The following is an 18,553-nucleotide window of genomic DNA, read 5'->3' as shown; positions in this document are numbered from 1 at the left end:
GCTGTATGAGCCCGGCAGGGGCTCATGCGGGAAACACAGGAGCTGCCACATGAGATCAAAACAGTGGTCCATCAAGACCCAGACCCCATACAGCACTGACCAGTGCCAGATGTTTCCAAAGGAAGCACACAGCTCACTAATTTAGTGCAGAGCTACATTTGTTCTTCAACATGAAACAGTCAGGAAAATCCTGAAGTCTTTGGGTTTATACTCTCGCTGTTTAATCCTTAGTTGTCTAAGACCTAGACTTTCCATCTGCTCATGGCAACAGCCTCTTGCCAGGTCATGGTCACAACAACGTGTTTATTTTAAAGCTCAGGAAGAAACCCTGTCTTGCAAATTGCAAGTTGATGGCACTTCCCCAGACTAAGGGAGAGAACATCTGATCATCAGTGGTGGAGATTATTGGCTGTATTTGAGCCAGTGAGTTTGAGATAGAAACCTGCCTGACAGCTGTGAAATATTCACATAGGCTTCTCATTTATTTATTTTTTAATTATCAATCTGTCTGTACACAAACGCAAACATATATACATAGAGACCCTTTTCTGCACTGTAAGTCACTTCATGGACCTTTTCATCAGGTCAACGTGAATCTCTCATGCCAGCCAGGGATCAGTGCCCAGTAGCTGCTTGCAATCCATCCTGCCACAATTGACAGGCAGAATGAGGATTAGCTTCCAGTGCAGGAGCAGGAAAAACAGCCCAATGAAGCACTGGGTTAGGAAGAAAAAAAAAACAAAAACAAAACACAAAAAAAACCTGTACCATAAGCACGTCAACATGCACAGAGAAAACAACTGCCTCAAAGCGGCCTCTATTGCAAGCCATCAGAACCCCATTTCGCTGAGGAAGGAAAATGCTTTTAGGGTGACCCTCCTGCTCTCACATGCTTTGATGGATGTGAAATGGAATAAATAGAGTGTCCTGGAAAGCTCTCCTAGACAATCTGCAAGGCAACACAAAGACTGATATTACTGGGTTGCGAAGTCGTTCAAATTTCTGTACTACAGGTTTCAGAGACTAACTGGGGGAAATGGATTAGGAAAACAAAGGAAGGAAAAGAAAAGGGGAATTTGCAGGGCTCTGAGGGATAACAGATTCCATGTTTCAGCTTGACTGTTCAGAAGTTGTTTCGTATTTCTGTGAATAAAGTATGAGCTAAATCTTAAATTGCTGGAGATATGCTTGTGATCTGTAGTGGTGAGCCTCTCTGTTGCTTCATTGGTTTTATTTAGGGTAACGCTATGAGGACCAAATTCTCGCCTCAGTGCTGTTTGTATATCAAGAGGATTATAACTTACATCTTATAGTGTCCTATACATGCCCTTTCAAACTACATCGATGCACGACAGGGCTTTTCAATCCACGCACATTTACACAGTGCACATGAAAATAAATACAGGCCCTCACAGGGTTTATTGAACACACTCCAGCTACCGCCTGGCCACAGAAGTAAATATCTGCAGCTAGTCCTCACTGTGGGCTACCACTCTCTGCTGGAGTGCTGTGGCAGCGCAGTAACAGATTTAAAAAAGAATTTACACTGCACACCAACCTGCAACACTCATATGGTTCCAATTATAGCGAGCAACATCTGCGGCCCATACTGGTGGAAATGAGAGCAGAAGTGCATCTCTGCTGTAGAAAGTGAGGTAAAAAAGTTTTGGTAGCCCAGTGCCATGGCAGCAGGGCACTGCGGCTGGGTGCTGGGTGCAGTCAGCACTTTCTGCCCATGGGCAGCTGGGGAAAGGAAACAGGTAACAGGGGAGGATGGTACAGTCCCACTGTGTTTAGGTAATTTTGGGGTGAATCTTCAGTTCAGAGTGATCTGGGTGATAGCTGATGAGCTCCAATTTAAATGCCATGAGAAGTGTTTGGTTTCCATGAATGTGAGAAGCATGGTATTCTGGAGAGGAGCTGAAAAACCATTATATATATATAAAAAAAAAAAATAAAATACAAACAAACAAATCAAAATAAAACAAGCAAACAAACAAAACAGCCCCAGCAGCACCCTCTGCCCCTATCTCTCCCCCTAAAAAAAGAAACAACACAACGGACCACCAAAAAAAGCCCAAACCAAAGCAGTTGGGTCCCATGTACCCCAGATGCAATGACCACCATGATAGGAAGAGCTCTGCTGTCTGTATGGCCAAGCCAGCCTGCTCTCTGCTCTCTGCTGGGGAAAGAAATCACTTCCCAAAATCTTCATTTCAAGCGAAGGCTCACAACTTTCTGTACTTCTGCACATACACGTTCAGGTTGGTGGCCAGCACAGCTCCAGCCACGCTTCCCCCAGTACAGGTTCCCCTATCCCTCTGCGTGTGCCCTGCTGAGTAACAGCTATCACAGCGCACAGAGGAGGCTTTATGATCCCCAGAGCCAATAAATCAGGCTAGCACGCAGTGCTGGTTGCCTACAGTTGCATGAATCAGGAAGCAGGGATTCCCTCCATAGCTGGCTGGAAAGAAAATAATTGCACATGTAACTTCTGGTAACGAAACATTTTTTTGGAGGGGAAGAATTAGATATTTAAAGGAGAGAGATTTGGAGGCATTTGAATAACAGGGGAAGCCCTCTGATTTTCATTATTTTTCCCTCTCCGGGAAACAGTGCTTTTTCAATGTAGTTTGTAAGCATCTTCAAAACACAGCCCAAAGTAATAGGAATACAATCAATATTAGATATGAACAAAGACACTTTTTTTTTCTGTAGCTGCAATTATCTGTTTTCAAAGAGCAGGCCATGAATAATGTATGCAAAAATACAGGGGGGGTAGGGGGAAGGTGTTACTTATTTTTTTCCTTAAGCAGATTATTTTAGCATGGGTGAGAGACTACCAAGCTAAAGAATAGTGTTCAATATCATGCAGTGTATAAACAGCTGTGGCTTAGCACATTATAAAAGCCATTAAAGGGCTGAGCCAAAAAATGTATCTATCTATGAGGAGGGGAAGGAGGCAAAGTACCGTGTAATGATTGCTTAGTTTCACATTTGCCATTCAGCCTTTGTACATAAGTCCATTCTGAAGATCAAGATCTCACCTTCCTCTTCATTAAGTTTTCCTAAATTGCTGCAATAGTATCTTGGTCTTTTTGGAAACTTTTTTTTTTTTTTTTTTTTAATGCCAAGGCTGCCATTGGTGCATGACACCAAGATCAGGAATACAAACTGGCCACAGATAGGGGTCTGTGGGCAGAACAGGGATCATCCTGATAATGGGTCTGCATGGCCCTTGCCGTGGTGTGCCTGGGGCACGGAGAGGCAGAGGACAGCAAACGCTTTTGGCTCCATCCTCATCACTGCACAGACCAGCCAAGCACGTGAATGGTAAAATAAAGATTCTTATAGCAGGAGAGGAGGCTTTCCAGGACAGGTGCTCAGGCACTTGCCCCTCTGCTGAGCCTATTTGTCACCCTGCTTCTCCGCTCCCTGCCCCTTTTGTGGCACAGGTCTTTATTAGGAGATTACCTCACATCTTCTCTGCTACGCCAGACTCATGCTGGCTTATTTTCCTGCTTCTGGCTTTGATTCAGCATCCCTCCCCAGCTTGAGAGCTTGCTGCAGAATGCAGCTCTTCATTAGGAAAGCAAAAGTCTGAGCTGGTTTTGTGGCAAAGTTTATCCTCAGCTTTGCTCGCACTTACCTCCAGGTCAGCAAATAGCTTCAGCACAGTTGGCTTTGCATAAGCACATTATCACAGGGTTTCAGTTACTACATTTTCCCCACACCCTTTTCCCCTCTCTTAATGCACGAGCAAATAAATGTGCAAGCAAGTACGTTTTACCTCATGCTCTCCTTCCTGTGAACTGTCACATACATCTCATAGACTCTCCCCTGGGGAACGGCCCCCGCTGGGATCAGCAAGCTCACTCCTGCAGAACAGAAGAGACACAAAAGATAAAATGGAGAAAAGAAAATAAAAGAAAAAAAAAAGAAAAAAGAAAAACGCAGGTGGGCCTGTGAAGAGAGCGACAGAAGAAGCAGAAGATGAAGCCCGCAATGCCAGATTTTCACCCAGCCTCACGGAAAGACTCTAAATGAGTTCAGCAACTCTGGAGACAAAGTAGGCAACCCCAGCATCGCCTGTGATCAGATGGTCACTCCTTGCTCCTGTTGTGTCTTGGCACTGCAGTCATAGAGTGGAGAAGAGGATTTTCTTCCCTTCCCTTTTATTTTATTTAAAGATCAGACAGACGGTTACACTGCTTCTTACCTTGTAAAATAATGGGAAAAGGAACAACTCTGACTTAAGTTTCCAGCAGTTGTAACAGGACATATCTCCTTAGGCAATTCTTATTTAATTAGAAGCAGGAGAGAAAGGCAGCAGAGTACTGTCTGTCCCAGGAAGCAACAAGAACTAGTTGTTTCTTGAAAGATGGGCTCTGCAACTGGCACCCTGTCTTTTAATGTGCTCAGCTTCTAATTAGACTACAAGGGAGAAAAAATGGGGCTTCTTAGTATTCTGAATGTGCCTACTTCTGTGGAGTGGCTCAAAATTTGGATATCCAACCTTGAAAAAATCTGTGCAAATACACTCTGTGCCCTTTGCAGCACTGATAAGCTGCACGTTTGATTACAAAACACCATTCTTACATTGCTGTGATTTCAGAAATCGAGCAGAAATCCCAGGGAAGCAGAGGGTCCTGTCTTTGCACGACAAACACAGCAGAGGCTCTCACTGCTGGATGTGGCTCAGCCAGCTGTCTGTGCAGGTGAGGGTTGGTGGGGAACCACTGGCAAAGACTTAATTCAGCTATGACCGTGTAGCTGAATGCAAATCTATAGGCAAATTGTTTGCATATGTGCCCAATAAAGGCATGTAAGAGTAAAAAAATCCTTGTACAGTCCTGTATCTTCTCTTCAGCACACAGGTTTTGGTTATACTGGACACCTCCCATGTACTAGGGATAAACTATGGCTCAGTCCCATACCCGGATTTTGAAGGAGAGAGGTTATCTATGAAAGGTTTCTGACTTGTTTCTTTACAGGGCTGTCACAACCTCCCCTGTGCCTGTTCTCAGCTGTAAGAGGGCAGGCACAGGGGAAATGAAGGACTTTTATCATACTGCTAGGAGGATATACATACGTCTAGAAGCAGCACGGATGCATACACAGTAAGTAGCAGTAGACAGATTGATGTATTTTACAAAGCTTATTTTAATCATTTTGAAGCAATTACAGCAATAAACAAGCATTTCTTTTTCCTTACAAATTGATATTAATATATGTGAATTAAATATGACTAATGGACTTTGCTGACAGTGTGCACCACCATGGCATAAGAAACCTGTGTATTAATGGCTACCCTCAGCTGCAGCTTAGAGAAATGTGAAATCTAGGATTGTATAGCACGAATTATCAATGTTACTTAGCAGTTAGTGCTAGAGTTCTTTAAGCAATTCACCTTCCACTTAGGCTCTTATATTTAATGTCAGTGTTTCTCCATTGATACTCAAAGAGGAAGGCCCGCTTTTGGCTGCTTCCTGGGCTGAGTAGGGCTGTATCCTGGAAGGAACAAATCAGTTCTGGGCCACCTAGATGTTTTGCTTTCTCCATAACATCAATGAACAAAAAAAAGATCCAGCAAATGGAGCAGGAGACAGGGTTAGGCACCATCTCAACAGACAGGGCACAGTGCAGTAAAATGGCCAAGAGCTGACCACAGGATGTAAAGTTGGAAGCTGTGAGATCTTCAGCTACAGCACTGGGTAGATGTGAGTGGTGGTCTCACAAAGCTACTACCTGGACTCAGTGCACCAGAGAAAGGGGATACTACCTGGGATCAGACCAGTGACAGGGGGATTCCTGACCACTGTGGAAAGAGGGAAGCTTTAATAACCCCCAAATCCACTGAGTCATGCATTTGATTAAACTCCATTCTGATGTTGTAAAAAAAATCAACACAAGGAGAGAAATATGGACAAGACACTCTTGGGCCTTATTTTCCTTGACTGTATGATGTGTGCAGGAAAAAAAAAAGCCTTCCAAAAATTAGCATTCTGCTATCCTACTGCAATACCACACAGTCTGCAATGAATTGGAAGTGGAACAACCAATTTGTTTTTAAATTAATTTGTCCTTTTTATGTGTGATGACAAGATTGAGGCTTTCTGGCTTGTAGTCCCCATTCTAGAGCTGCATGAAAGGAAAAGTTCAAGGATGTTGAATCTCACTTCACACAGGGGAGCACTGAAGCCTAACGTATCTCAGAAAGTGGTAAGAGCCCTGCAAAATTTTGTTAAAAAGGCAGCCAAGACTTTGGGGAAAGGATCCTTGAAGTATATTAGTTAATCTTCTTAGTTAATCTGAATGGGGGAAAAAACATCTGTTTGTTTTGAACAAAGAAAAGGCACAGTCCCAGGAGTGACCCTGTGGTTTTTTATTTTAATTAATTAATTTATTTTTTTTCTGGCGTAGAAGAAAGCTAACTCCACTTAAAACCCTAAAACATGGCTAGCACTTACCTGAATTGGGAATTATTAGATGCCCCCCTAAGGAGTTGAAGGTCCCAAATGCAGTGCACGATGGGTCTGTTTGCCGAGCAAGGCTCTGATTCTTCATGTTCAGGGTCTCGTTCTCCAGCAGGGACTGGGTAATCTGTGGGGACAGCTTGGAGGAGAAGTCAGAGAGGTCATCCTGGGGGGTGACTGCACCAGAGGTATTATAGACCTTAATCTTCAGGTTGGGCAGGGGGTCCAGGATTGGAGAATTGGTCATCGGGATTTTATCAGAGACATCATGCAAAGCATAAACAGGACCCCTGTACATGGCTGCTGCAGAAGTGAGGTCTGGTGGCACTGCCAGGAGGTCTGCATTGGAGATGAGAAAGAAGAACCATATTGCTTATGATTATTTCTCTGTTCTGACGACTTTCTTCCTACTAATGATTTGGTTTTTCATTCTGTTCTGCTCATACCAAAGGTTAGGATATACAAAGTCCTTGTAAACTGACCTTCATCTCCTTTTCCAGGCATCTATATTGAGAAATCTCACAGAGCTTGTATTGGCCCAGCCACTCTGCGCTCTAATTGTTATGCAAAATTACAGCATGTTTCTGCTCTAAGTGTTTTTCAATAGGATTATTTTCCAGACTCAGATTTGCTCAGATTTCAAGCATAACATGCCTAACTTCAAGGCAAGAAGTTTTCCATACTCAGTAGATTTAGTTTTATTAACTAATAGTCCTTCCTTAAATGCTAAGTGAGAATTACTAACCAATTTATCTAATTGGCCTAAAGACAGAATTCCTGAAATAACAGAGAGAACAAAGCTTTGAAGTCATTGTGCCCATGACTCCCCGCCAGTGTGGGATTAGTACCTGTGTCACACACTTTGCTATCCTCAGCAAAGAAAATGACATTTCTGCTAACCTTCTGTATGGCAACTCTCTTGTCATCGTAACCCTTACTTTGATTTATTCTTCATAAACATGTATTGGAAAAAAAAAAAAAAAAAAGAAAAAAAGAGGAACTCTTCCGCTTAAATGGGGGTCTTGAAAAAAACAGCCCATTTGAATGGCTGTCTTCTGGCTGCCAAAGTGTGGAAATCATCAAGCTATTATGCACATGTGATAAAGATGGTCTTTATTAAATGGTATTCCACTAGAACTTCTTCTTCTATATTGTCCATTGAAAGTAAAGTACTTGTTAAACCACTATTTATGCCTGTGGAGACACGGCACAGTAAAAAAGGCTATTAGTGAAACAAAGGGGAGGTGGATGTGATAGAATTATTGTATTGTGTTACTCCTGTGATGAATCCTGTCTCTCTTGTTTTTGTCATAGCTTTGATTTTGATTTAAATTTGAGCAAGACCTGTATTTTTATAAATGTCTGTTTCACTTTCACATTCACCTTCTCTCTATACAAGCTAAGTACCGCTGCTGTATGTTTTTGGACACACCTGAAAAAGGCCACCATGGGTTTTTAGCACTTGGCCATCAGAAACAAATGGATATAATCTTTCTCCCTTTATGAAGTGCCAACAAGCATCTAGCGAATATCATTCATACAGCCCCAGAGACCATATTCTCATAGCATATCACTGAATTGGTCAACATGGAGTGCTACGGCAACTAACCTTGCCTTGCAGCCTTGATATTAACAGGCTGAAATCCTCCGTTTAGCGCCGAGGAGTCGATAATGTCTGACTCGAAGTCACGGTGATTCTTGCGATAGACGAAGAGGGCCACAACCACAGAAATAGCCAGGCACACGATCACGGCGATGACGATCCCGACGTAGAGAGCAACATCATCTGAGTCAGGAGCAGCTAGAGGGAGAGAGGCCAGGAACTTTAGAGCAATGCAGTCCTCACAGGGACTTTTGAGAAAATACATTCTTATTATTCTCATTTCCTGAGATATTTACTACCTTTTTATAGGTTAATTTAAAAGCCATTTCTAAAGCTATATAACAGGTCTATGCCCTTTTGATGGGAAACTATTTTTGATTTCTCTCAAACTTGTGTTCTATCTTTGTACCTATCTGCTTGCTCATCTGTCTGGTACCCAGGCACTGAACTACTAAGCACAACACGTTACAGAGTTAGTTTCATGAAGCAAATTAAATCCATTAAATAAATGAGTACATCTTAGTGACACAGTATCATAGTACTATCATTTAGTGGTTCTTCTGACATCAAATATCATGCTGTGGGGCTGCCAGCTTTGGAATCCTTATTTATTTTAATGAAGAGGAAAAAAAAAAAAAAAAGATCCAGTTTTAGAGAATGCCTGAAATATCAGAATGTATCTTTGAGTTTGTTTTTTCTGACCTGTAATGTGTCAAGCCATTTTCCCTTATACCTATTTTCCTTTAAAAAAGTCCAGGAAGGCAGAGAATCAACCTCTAAATTCTCATCACTGGCATTAACATATACATATTTGGATAAAAGCCGAAGCAAGCACAAGAAATAATGTGGTAATTTACCAAAAGGAACCCAGATTTATTATAGCTGTCTTGTGAGAAAATGGCTATGATATTTCTACTAGCTGCTTATACAGTATCTTCAGCACTAATTCCAGGCTAATCTCTAGCATCATTATCCACTAGACATTTTTTTTTCCAGAAGGACTGAGTACATGATCAAAATTTGATGTGTTTCTATACAGTGAAGAGTCCCAGTAGCAGAGATAGTATAATGAAAAAAAAAAAAAAAAAAAAGGCAAAAACAAATCAGACCTTTTTACTACCTTATTTCTGTTAATTAAAACATGTGAATCATTCTTATTTATTTATTTATTTATTTGCTCCTCACCTTTTAGCCATTTAAAACTGGCTGTCCTCCAGCCATATAAGTGAGAGCTGGCAAATATTGAAAAGGACTGATCAAACATCATCAGCCTCTGCCTATCAGACTTTCAATGCACCAGCCTCAAAAAAGCACGATTTTTATCCCCAGCAGTTCATGAAGCAGTTCTCTGAGTTCCAGCTCAATGGAAATTTATCTCTCTACCACATTTCTTCTGATTGCTAAGGAAATGCTAACAAGAGAGAGGGTTCATTCTCTCCAGTTTCTGCCTTTGAAACATTATCTTCTCCCATCTTCCTTGGGCATAAGGGCTGTTATCATCCTGTGTCAACCCAATGACAGTGAAACACTGCTACCTCTGTCAAGCAGGCAGCTTGCCACTTACTCTGCCCAATTGGTCCCTCTTTGCCTAGTCACACAGAGCTGGTGTAACACTAAAGCTTGACCCGTGGAACAGCATCACATTAGCATCCAGGAACGTAAAATGAAACATTAAACTTACAAGAAAATCCATATTCATTCTGGGTTCTCTGTTCAGTTGAAATAGGATAAATGAAACCTTAAAAAGAAAGAAATTAAACAAAAATGGGAACAAAATCAAATTAATGAGAAGAACAAAAAAAGGAAGCATGAAAAATGGTTTAATTAAAAAAAGAAGGAAAAGAAACTGATGGCACTTTAAAATTCTGATACAGCACAGAATTATGATTTTGCATCCCCTGTCTCCTTCAGAGCCTTACTAAGAATTAATAAGTAGGCAGATTGAATTTCTAAGCCAAAATCGGTCTCGAGTCACTAACTTTGGAGTGCTTAAAGTCTTTCTTTTATTGAGCATAAACTCTAATGGATCTAATTTATTTCAGACATCAAGGGTCATTAGCATACGGAAAGTCTTTTTTCCCTATCCCTGCCATATGCTTTAATTCCCAGGACATGTTCGGTGAGGCTCTAAACAGTTTTTTTATTTAATTATAGTAGCTTGCTGTTGATCTAATAGAGCTAAAAGAGACCTGTCGTCACTGGTCAGAGGTTAAATACCCATTTGCTGAGCAGAGTCCATGCAGAAAGCCCTCTTTCTGTATTTCCTTGGAATTATTTTATCCTGTCTTTAATACATGCTCAATGGGAATTCCTCGGGGAGAAAAGAATTTGTCAGCAAACAGGAAACCGAGTGGTTTCTCTTTGAAATTATTAAAAAATCAATAAGGCACCCGGGGTCATAACATTATTTATTTGAAATCTTTGCGAGCCCCTGTATATCGACAAAATGATAACACAATTTACGGTTATATTTCGGAACAGATAAATAAGAGAGATTGCTTCTCTCGCCTTTTCTTTCTGCAGCTCACACAGCATGGCACACTGGGGCTGCTTAGCTTGTACAAGAGTCCGACAGGCTCGTTAACCACCTCCCAGCTGCTCTCCATCCGCATTGGGAACAAGGGAAATGCTGCAAATCCCATCCTGCTGCAAAGGGAAATGGATAAACCCAAAGTAAGCAAGGGGGTTGCTCTCAGGGAGGGGATTGGGGTGGGTGCAAGGCAAAGGGTACCCTTCTCCCTCCCCTTCAGTATTTTGGCAGGGAATTTACTGCCCTTTCCATCTCCCCCATGTTTTGCATCGCACTGCGAGATGCTCGTATGGCCTTGGCCTCCTGCAGATGAAACAAAACTGGAAAATGGACTCCTGGTGTGTGCCTAATGCACATGACCACATTAGAGGCAAACCAGAGCAATAATCCCCATCTCCCAGAAATGCTGAGATTGGGTGCTCAGCATATGTTGTGCTTTATATATCTCCTCCCGCTTGGCTGCACCGCTTGCTAATGAAGATACAGCTTATCCCAATTGCAGGTATAGACATAACTTCCCCCGAAGTTTCCAGACATCACATAAATGCTACCTCGACTGAAATATCAGAGCAAGAAGAGCAGCTTTTGGACGGTGATGTTTTTTTCTGAGGCATTATGGGACAGACTATACTGCCTGTAATATCTATTTAAAACTTTATTTCACAGCAATGATTCCAGCCTTACAATTGCTTTTAGAAATATTATGGTCTCACACTCATTTATTTGGTTCGTTGAAGCAAGCTCACCTATGTGTACTCTCAGCATGCTCTCTCAATCTTTTGTAATAACTGCTTCCCACTTCTACCAGTGCGCTCAGGGCATTGCCCATAAAAAGTCAGGCAAGCAACTTCTGAGGGCTTGAGTGAATGCTCAGCAAGTCTGGGTGTGAATTTACAGCACACTGGTTACTCCCTGCTTACACCCCAGGTGAATGCGGAGGCCCATATTTAGTCAACCTAAATTCCAGTTATAACCTTATGGACAATATTTCCTATGTCAAGATGCCTCTGGGGACCAGGAGGCAGCCAGCAGGAAATACAAGGCACAAGGACAAGTCTGAATTTAGGCTGGCTGAAACTTCAAATGTTTTCATACCTGAATTCACCAAGAAATCCCTGTGGTTCCTGTGCCCCATTGCATATTTTAGGGGGAGAAGGCATAGGGCAGCACACGTCTCCTGGCTCTGCATCACCTGCAGAGCTTGAGCTCAGCCATGCAGAGCTGGAAAGGCTATTCCCCTGTCCTGCTGCTGCTGTTCAGCTGGTAAATTTTGCAGTTGAGGTTGTGCATCATTCCTGCTTCATGCAGAGCAATCTGATAGCTGCCACTCAGAGGGCACAAAGAGCAGCACTGCCTGGATTAGCTCCAGCATTACCAAAAGTGTTGTCTGTTCCTGGGACAAAGGAAGTCCAAGTTCAGGTCTTCTCAGCAAAGTGAGCAAGTGTCGTCTCAAAGTACTCTAAAAGAATTTGCAAACTCTTCATAGATCCTGTTGTCACAAATACTTGTATCTTACAATTCTGCATAGATTTTCACACTGATTCTCACAGAGACCAGTCTTGCAGCTGCATAAGAGTGATACCAATTCCTTCAACAGAAATGCCTTGTGTAGGTATTCAAAGCACATCTGTTAAGAAAGGGAGGAAAAGGCCAGGATATTGCTTTCTGCTTCCATTAGCCTCACAAACTGACATTCCTGTTCTCCCATGTGTGCTGCTAACTGAACTGAGCACCCAATTTCCACCACCTCTTTCGGTGCAAACAGGCTGGCTTGCACAGGTGTTTGCAAGGACACATTTTCAGCCTGAAAAACACCTGTTCTACATAGAAGGATGGCATGGATGAGGTTATAGGGTTATGGGCACGAGATGCCATGCTGAGCATTTGAGCCATGGATGTGTCAATTTTTTGTCAAGGGCCAAGAGTCACTGCTGACCATGCTGGCTGTAGATAAATAGGTGACCAAACGTGCTGGAGACCGGGCAGTGCCAGCTGTAAAAAGTCCTTGTTGAGGTGATGGCAGTACACAAGATGGGCGGTGGAGGCCACACGACCCCACTTGCTCACAGTGCATGGACAGGCTCCCCTGGCTGAAGCAAGAGGAGACCTTACCTCGGGTTGACATCCAAGCTGGATGAATTGCTGAACAGCATGCCAAATGCCACCTCCAGTTGTACTTGCAAATTAAACACATTTGTTGGAGATGACTCAAACAAGGCAACTACAGACACCCTCTGCCATTTGGGCAGGAGCTTTCAGAGTAAAACTATTTTTACGTGCTCCATTGTCATGAAAGAGCTGTTCCAAAGGGAAGCAGGCATCACAGCAGCAGCGGCAAGTGGAAGGCTTGTGGCCATGCATAGCTGCAGTGGCTGTGCAGGGGTTTGGGCTATGGCCATGCTCCTGGCGCCAGAGCACAGGCATTGCCTTACAAAGTTGGCTTTCATGCTGGTCCCTCTGACTATGCCTTCAAACAATGAGAAAGGACATTTTCGTCAGATAACGATGCAAACCTGCTGGGATTAGTACCTGAAATAATGAAGAATGGCTCCCCTCCTCTCTTCAAAGAGAGAAAAAAAAAAAAACAACACATTTTTTCCTCTTTTTATTTATTTATTTATTTTTTCCTCCCTGTATCAACAGCTCTGCTTGGCAAATGCCTGAGGGACTTCTACCAGGATCATGAAATTTTTTAACAAGGGTGAGTTTAGAAAGGTGCTGTTGGATTTGACTCTAGGAAGGCTGCTGAGGCTGCTGACTCACATGCAGAGCAGCTGGCTTCACAGTGAGCTACTTGCTTTGAGAAAAGTAATTTAAGCTTCTTCCTACAGCTTGTTGGGAAATGTACATTTTCAAAGGGGCTTTTGATGTTTTGTTGTGTAACTTAGTGCTGGACGAGTGAAATAGTAATAATCATACTTTACACTTGCATAGTCCCTTCTGTTTGAGGATCTCAGGGGCTTACCAAAAGTGGGTATTTATTTCCCTCATTTTACAAGTACCTGACCTTATGTCATACCTGGAGAATCAGTGGGAGGCTTGGACTATGCACAGAAATTGCACCCCTGTAATTGCACATTAAATACATTCATGAAAAAGCCTTTAATTAAGTTGATGTTTCTCCATGAGTTCTACTTTATATTCCACTTTAAGCTTGTAAATACATTTTTTGTCCCTGTGGAAGTGCTTCTATTAAGTGTTAAAGGTGGGCTTTTTTAACTCAAGTAATTACACTGGCACAAATGCTTTGTACAAATCCAGATATATTATTACAGAGATGTATTATGTTGGCACTGGCTATTCTCTTTCTAAAAAGAACATCTACAGCAATTTTAGCACCTTTATATTGATGTAACACACTGAGAAAATTGGCGAAGGGTGAATGTGTCAGAGGTCAGAGTGTACTGGAAAGATAAGCCAGTTCAACTTTGATACATAGAAAGGACTTCAGCAGGCTTTTTATCAATTTGGTTTAACTCAATTTCAGCATCAGTCACACTTGCACTGATTTGGGGAATTGCATCCAATTAACTAAATATTTTTTGAAGCTCATTTAATTAGTTCAGTGCTGTTTGTGGGCACAGATGACCCCTAAGCGTTGGAAGTTCAGCCTGAGCATTCTGGTCCCAGATGTCTTGCTCTGACCTTTTGGAAACCCATTTGTGCCAATAACCACAGGAGACTCAATGGCACATCGCAGGGACTAAATGGCCTTCAGGCTATCTGAATGTGTGAGATCATCTGGCTTAGGTGGTTAGCTTTGACAAGCAGAACATCCCTTTCTACAGCAAGAATTCATCTACTGCAATTTGCGCTGGGAGAAGTAGATAACCCTTCTGCCAAGGGAGGGGGTAGGAATGAAGCACTTGGGAATGGAGAACCTCCGACATGTGAAAGATAATTGGGCAGAGATTATTGTGTTGCCTCCTTTGAGGCCAAAGTTGAAACAGAGTGTCACCAAATAGTCACTAGAACAACTTTTCTAAATGCTTTCCCTCCCCAACCTGGAGAAGTATATATCTCGCAAAATATTAATGGGCATATATGCATGATACTTAAACTGGGAACTCAGCACCATGACCACGGGCATCCCAAAATCCTGTGTTTGATTTTACCTGGAAACTCCTTGGCCTGGGAACTGGCTTATTTTAAAGACAATTTGCCTTCCTGTGGTGTAAAGCAACACATCATGGCTCCTTTCAGAGGGAACTTTGTAACTGGCTCTCCTTTTTGGTCCTTAGATGTTGCTAGCTTTACTGTTATGCTGAATTTGTGTTAATGGCTATCTGTTTTAGAGAAAATACATGTCGATCATATTATAAAAAAAATAAAAAATAATGCATTTTCCATTTTTCCCATGTATTTTCTCCAGCTGCTTCTGTCACTGTTTTCTCTCTCCCCTGCAGGTAAGTATGTTAGACAGTGGAGTAGCTGAAGGTGATCTTTCCAGGCACATTGATACTAAGGCTTATTCAGTTTTGGTCATATTTACAAAAATATTTACAATTATCCTACAAAGAAATTGCTTTATGCCATTAGCTGCTGAGGTTACAGCTAATGATACATATTTTGAGGCTGTATCAAGGTCAGTGAGAGTCTGAGATGTGCACTTTCATTTAATAAAGTGAAGATTGCATAAAGCACACCATAACTGCTTGTTTCTTTAATGCATAATATTTTAATCTGGCACCACTTGCTTTTAATCTATAAATGCTCTTTACTTTATCCTCTACACAGCTTCAAAAGGAGCTGAGGTCACATAATTACGTGGCCCTTTTGAAAGCCTAGCCACATGATGTGTCTCCACACCATCCTGTTGCAATGAACTCGTCAGGTAGAGCTTAATATACAGTAACAGCACTTTTTCCCCTTTTGGTTCCAAAGTCAAAGCCCTTAAATTGCATATGAGAAAAGAAGAGGGCACTCAATTCAACTGCTGACTTTCTTTCTCTTTTTTGGTGGGTTTATCCAGTGTAGCAACAGCGAGGTTGTAATAAGCTTTGGTGGCAACAGGCTCCGCACCACAGAGCTGTGACAGATGAACAGAAACTAATTCCTCAAATGTAGAGGCCTAAAATTGGACAGGAGTAGTTCTTAGATGATTTAAAGTAGGCATGTGGTGCACACGTTGTGACATGAGTTCAGTGGAACAGCCCTTTGCTGGGTTGTACCATGTACGTACGGATATACATATGTCAGATGAGTTCCAATATTTAATAACTCAAAGCCAGCAAGCAGGTCATTTTTCACATACCAGTCCCAAACAACATTTATTTGATTGCTTCTGTTCTTAATTCTCATTATGGGGTCTTTCAGTGCTAAATCACTATCCTTTCTCTTTCCCCCTGGCTCCAGCAAGCAATTCCAAGCCGCTGAGTTTCTCCACTACTTGTAGAGCAAATTCTAGATGATAAATACGGCATACAAATGCTCAAAGCTTTCAAAAGAGATGATGTTAACTCAGTTGCACTGCAACTGTGTAGGTCTCCATATAGTCCCTCTGATGGCCAAGAAGTTAGGAGAAGGAATTTAGGAGACTTTATTCGACATGAAGGAGTTTTGAATTGCTCCTTGCAGGTCCCACTGTCCATAGACTACAACTGCATAAACTGCCAGCAGTTCCTTTTCTACAAAGGTGCAGTTAAGAGTACAAAAATAAACTTAGAGTAAACCTCACATTTTTACTGCTTAGGACTAAGCCTTCATGTCCACTTAACATGTTGCTAATACTGATTTATTACGGAAGAAATATTAACAATAATCTTTGGATTGTAATAGCTGTTAATTGTTTCTCTCCCCTGCTATTTCCCAGAAGCTCCAGCACATATCCAAGAAAATGTCATATCTAATATCTTATTTATGGTGGTTAAAAAGGAAAAGAAAAAAACACAACCCCCACACAACAAAGTCCCCAGAGTTGCAAAAAACCCTCAGACAGAATGTGCACAGCTTCTTCCTATATTTGCTATTCTAAAGAAAGACCTTCATGTCTGCAGTTAATGATGCTGAAGGTCAGATATGATATCAGGCATCCTGGAGATAATGCACAGTAATTTATTTTCTTTCTAAAGGACTAATTATTGGCATGTTCAGGGTGGGCTAATAAACAAGGAGCTTGAGGTTTTGTGACTGATTATTTACTCGCGTATAATCTCAGATCTTTCCTGAGTGTGTAGGTTAAATGGGGAGTCTCTCCTGTTTCTGTCCTTGAACAGAAGTGCATGATATTCTATAATTAAGATTGAAACTATGTTTTCATTGCAAATTAGATTCCTGACATTTTGCTAATATTGTTAGAAAGGTCTTGCCTTATTTTAAACATGTATGCCATGTATACGGGGGTGCGGGAAGATGGAAGAGTAAGATAACTTGTTGCTAAAATTTGATGTGGATTAGAACAGGCAATTTTGACGTTATGCAATCTTTTACAGTTAAGGACTTTGACCTTTTGACTAAATCTTATGTCAGTCTTTAATATCTTAGAACCATGGAACCTTAACATTGGGTTTGTTATGGATGTTTGACAGCAAAAGTAAACACTTGTCTAGCATTGCTATTTGCTAGATTGTGTATTTGCAAATTCCACATTTGCAGTGGCTGAATAGACTTCCTGGGGTTTGCTTTGTTTTGCAATAGTAGCTGGCCAAGAGCAAATGAGTTACAGGGAGAGCTGAAAGAAGGACATGGAGTGGCACTGAAGAGGGGGTGCATGGCAAACAGCGTGGTGAAGGAAGGGACAGATGGAAGGCATCTTGAAGAGGGGGACCAAAACTGTTATGCCTGATGGAAAAAAAGGCTTGTGGAATTATCCAAATGGATGTTCAATGATGTACCAAAATCCTTGGTAGGTCTGTAAGCTCACAGGTAAGGTAACTTGTATTCTCTGGCTTTCTGGCTTATTTCCCAAACTATAGAAACTTCTTTCCCTAACATGAGGTTTCATTTAAGTATGCTGCCAATGTTTTTGTTAGTCCTTTAAGTTGCATACAGATTTAGAAACAGAGAGCTCTGAGTTTTACTCCTGATCCTGTCACTGACTCCCTGATGAGCTTTGGGCTGCTTGTGTAACCTCACACCTGACACCCTGCCAGGAATACAAAAATCATCACATCTACCCATCTTTGTACACAGTGAGGAAAATATAAACACTGATTACAGTCACTGACTGTATTTTTTTTCCATGATGAAGTTAATGTATCAGGTAAATTTTATTGTAAGCTTGTGCTTTTCTTTCAAGAAGGAGTACGGGAAGAATAAAAGAAAGAAAAAAACAAACAATAGGGAAATAAGGATAAAAGTATGGCTGGATGAGGTTTGGGTTTTTCTCTTTTCTGCCTGGCTATGATATTCTTGAATTAGTCGAGATTTTTCAAAACAGACTAGAAATCTTAGAGCACTTGCCTTACATTAAAATTAATGGGGAGGGGACTCTTTCTGAAGTGACTGGGGTAAGAAACAGAGATTTTGGTGTCCTGGGTTCTGCTTGTGGCTCTGCACTTCTGTTTTCTCTCAAAGCTTTTATCTGTTTTGAGCAGAAGCTTTTCTAGGCAAGAACTCTCACTAGGCAGTTGCAGAGGGCCCACCAGAGTGTGGACACTTCTCAGCTAGGGATTTCTCATGTTGCTACAGTAAAAATAAATACGAGTCGTAAGTCTGAGATGTATGCATAAACTCCCTTGGCTGCTACACCATTACATAGTAGTTGGGTTAAAAATAGAATAGCACATCTCTTTATTAATATCAAATAACAATATTGTAGAAAACTTCCTCTAGGAACAGACGAGATGCGTTATTTGAATGAACAGAACTCCCCCTGCAAGGGCTCAGCACAATGGGCCAGGTGGATATATCATTATGCTGACAGACTGAACGTATTATAAGTTCCCTCTTGACCCACATGCTCTTAATAAAAGGTTTTATTTCATTCCTCTGCACACACAGGCT

At 41.6% G+C, this 18,553-nt stretch overlaps 1 protein-coding gene across 2 annotated transcripts in view; it reads right to left on the bottom strand.

The window, feature by feature from the left end:
* UNC5C (unc-5 netrin receptor C) overlaps positions 1–18,553 on the bottom strand; it is a 243,023-nt gene that overhangs the window by 16,379 nt on the left and 208,091 nt on the right. The window contains exons 8-11 of one of the 2 annotated variants that reach the window (XM_082759773.1): positions 9,761–9,817; positions 8,086–8,277; positions 6,471–6,815; positions 3,791–3,878 (exon numbers count right to left, since the gene is read on the bottom strand). In XM_082759773.1, the coding sequence (XP_082615899.1) occupies positions 3,791–3,878; positions 6,471–6,815; positions 8,086–8,277; positions 9,761–9,817 (682 nt within the window). The remainder of the gene's footprint in view (positions 1–3,790; positions 3,879–6,470; positions 6,816–8,085; positions 8,278–9,760; positions 9,818–18,553) is intronic. The other variant, XM_082759774.1, reaches the window with a different exon arrangement.

Source organism: Aythya marila (assembly GCF_965140915.1).
Source record: "Aythya marila genome assembly, chromosome: 4".
In the NCBI taxonomy this organism is placed as follows: Eukaryota; Metazoa; Chordata; class Aves; order Anseriformes; family Anatidae; genus Aythya; species Aythya marila.
Note: the sequence above shows the minus strand (reverse complement) of the source record. Positions and strands in the feature narration are given on the sequence as shown.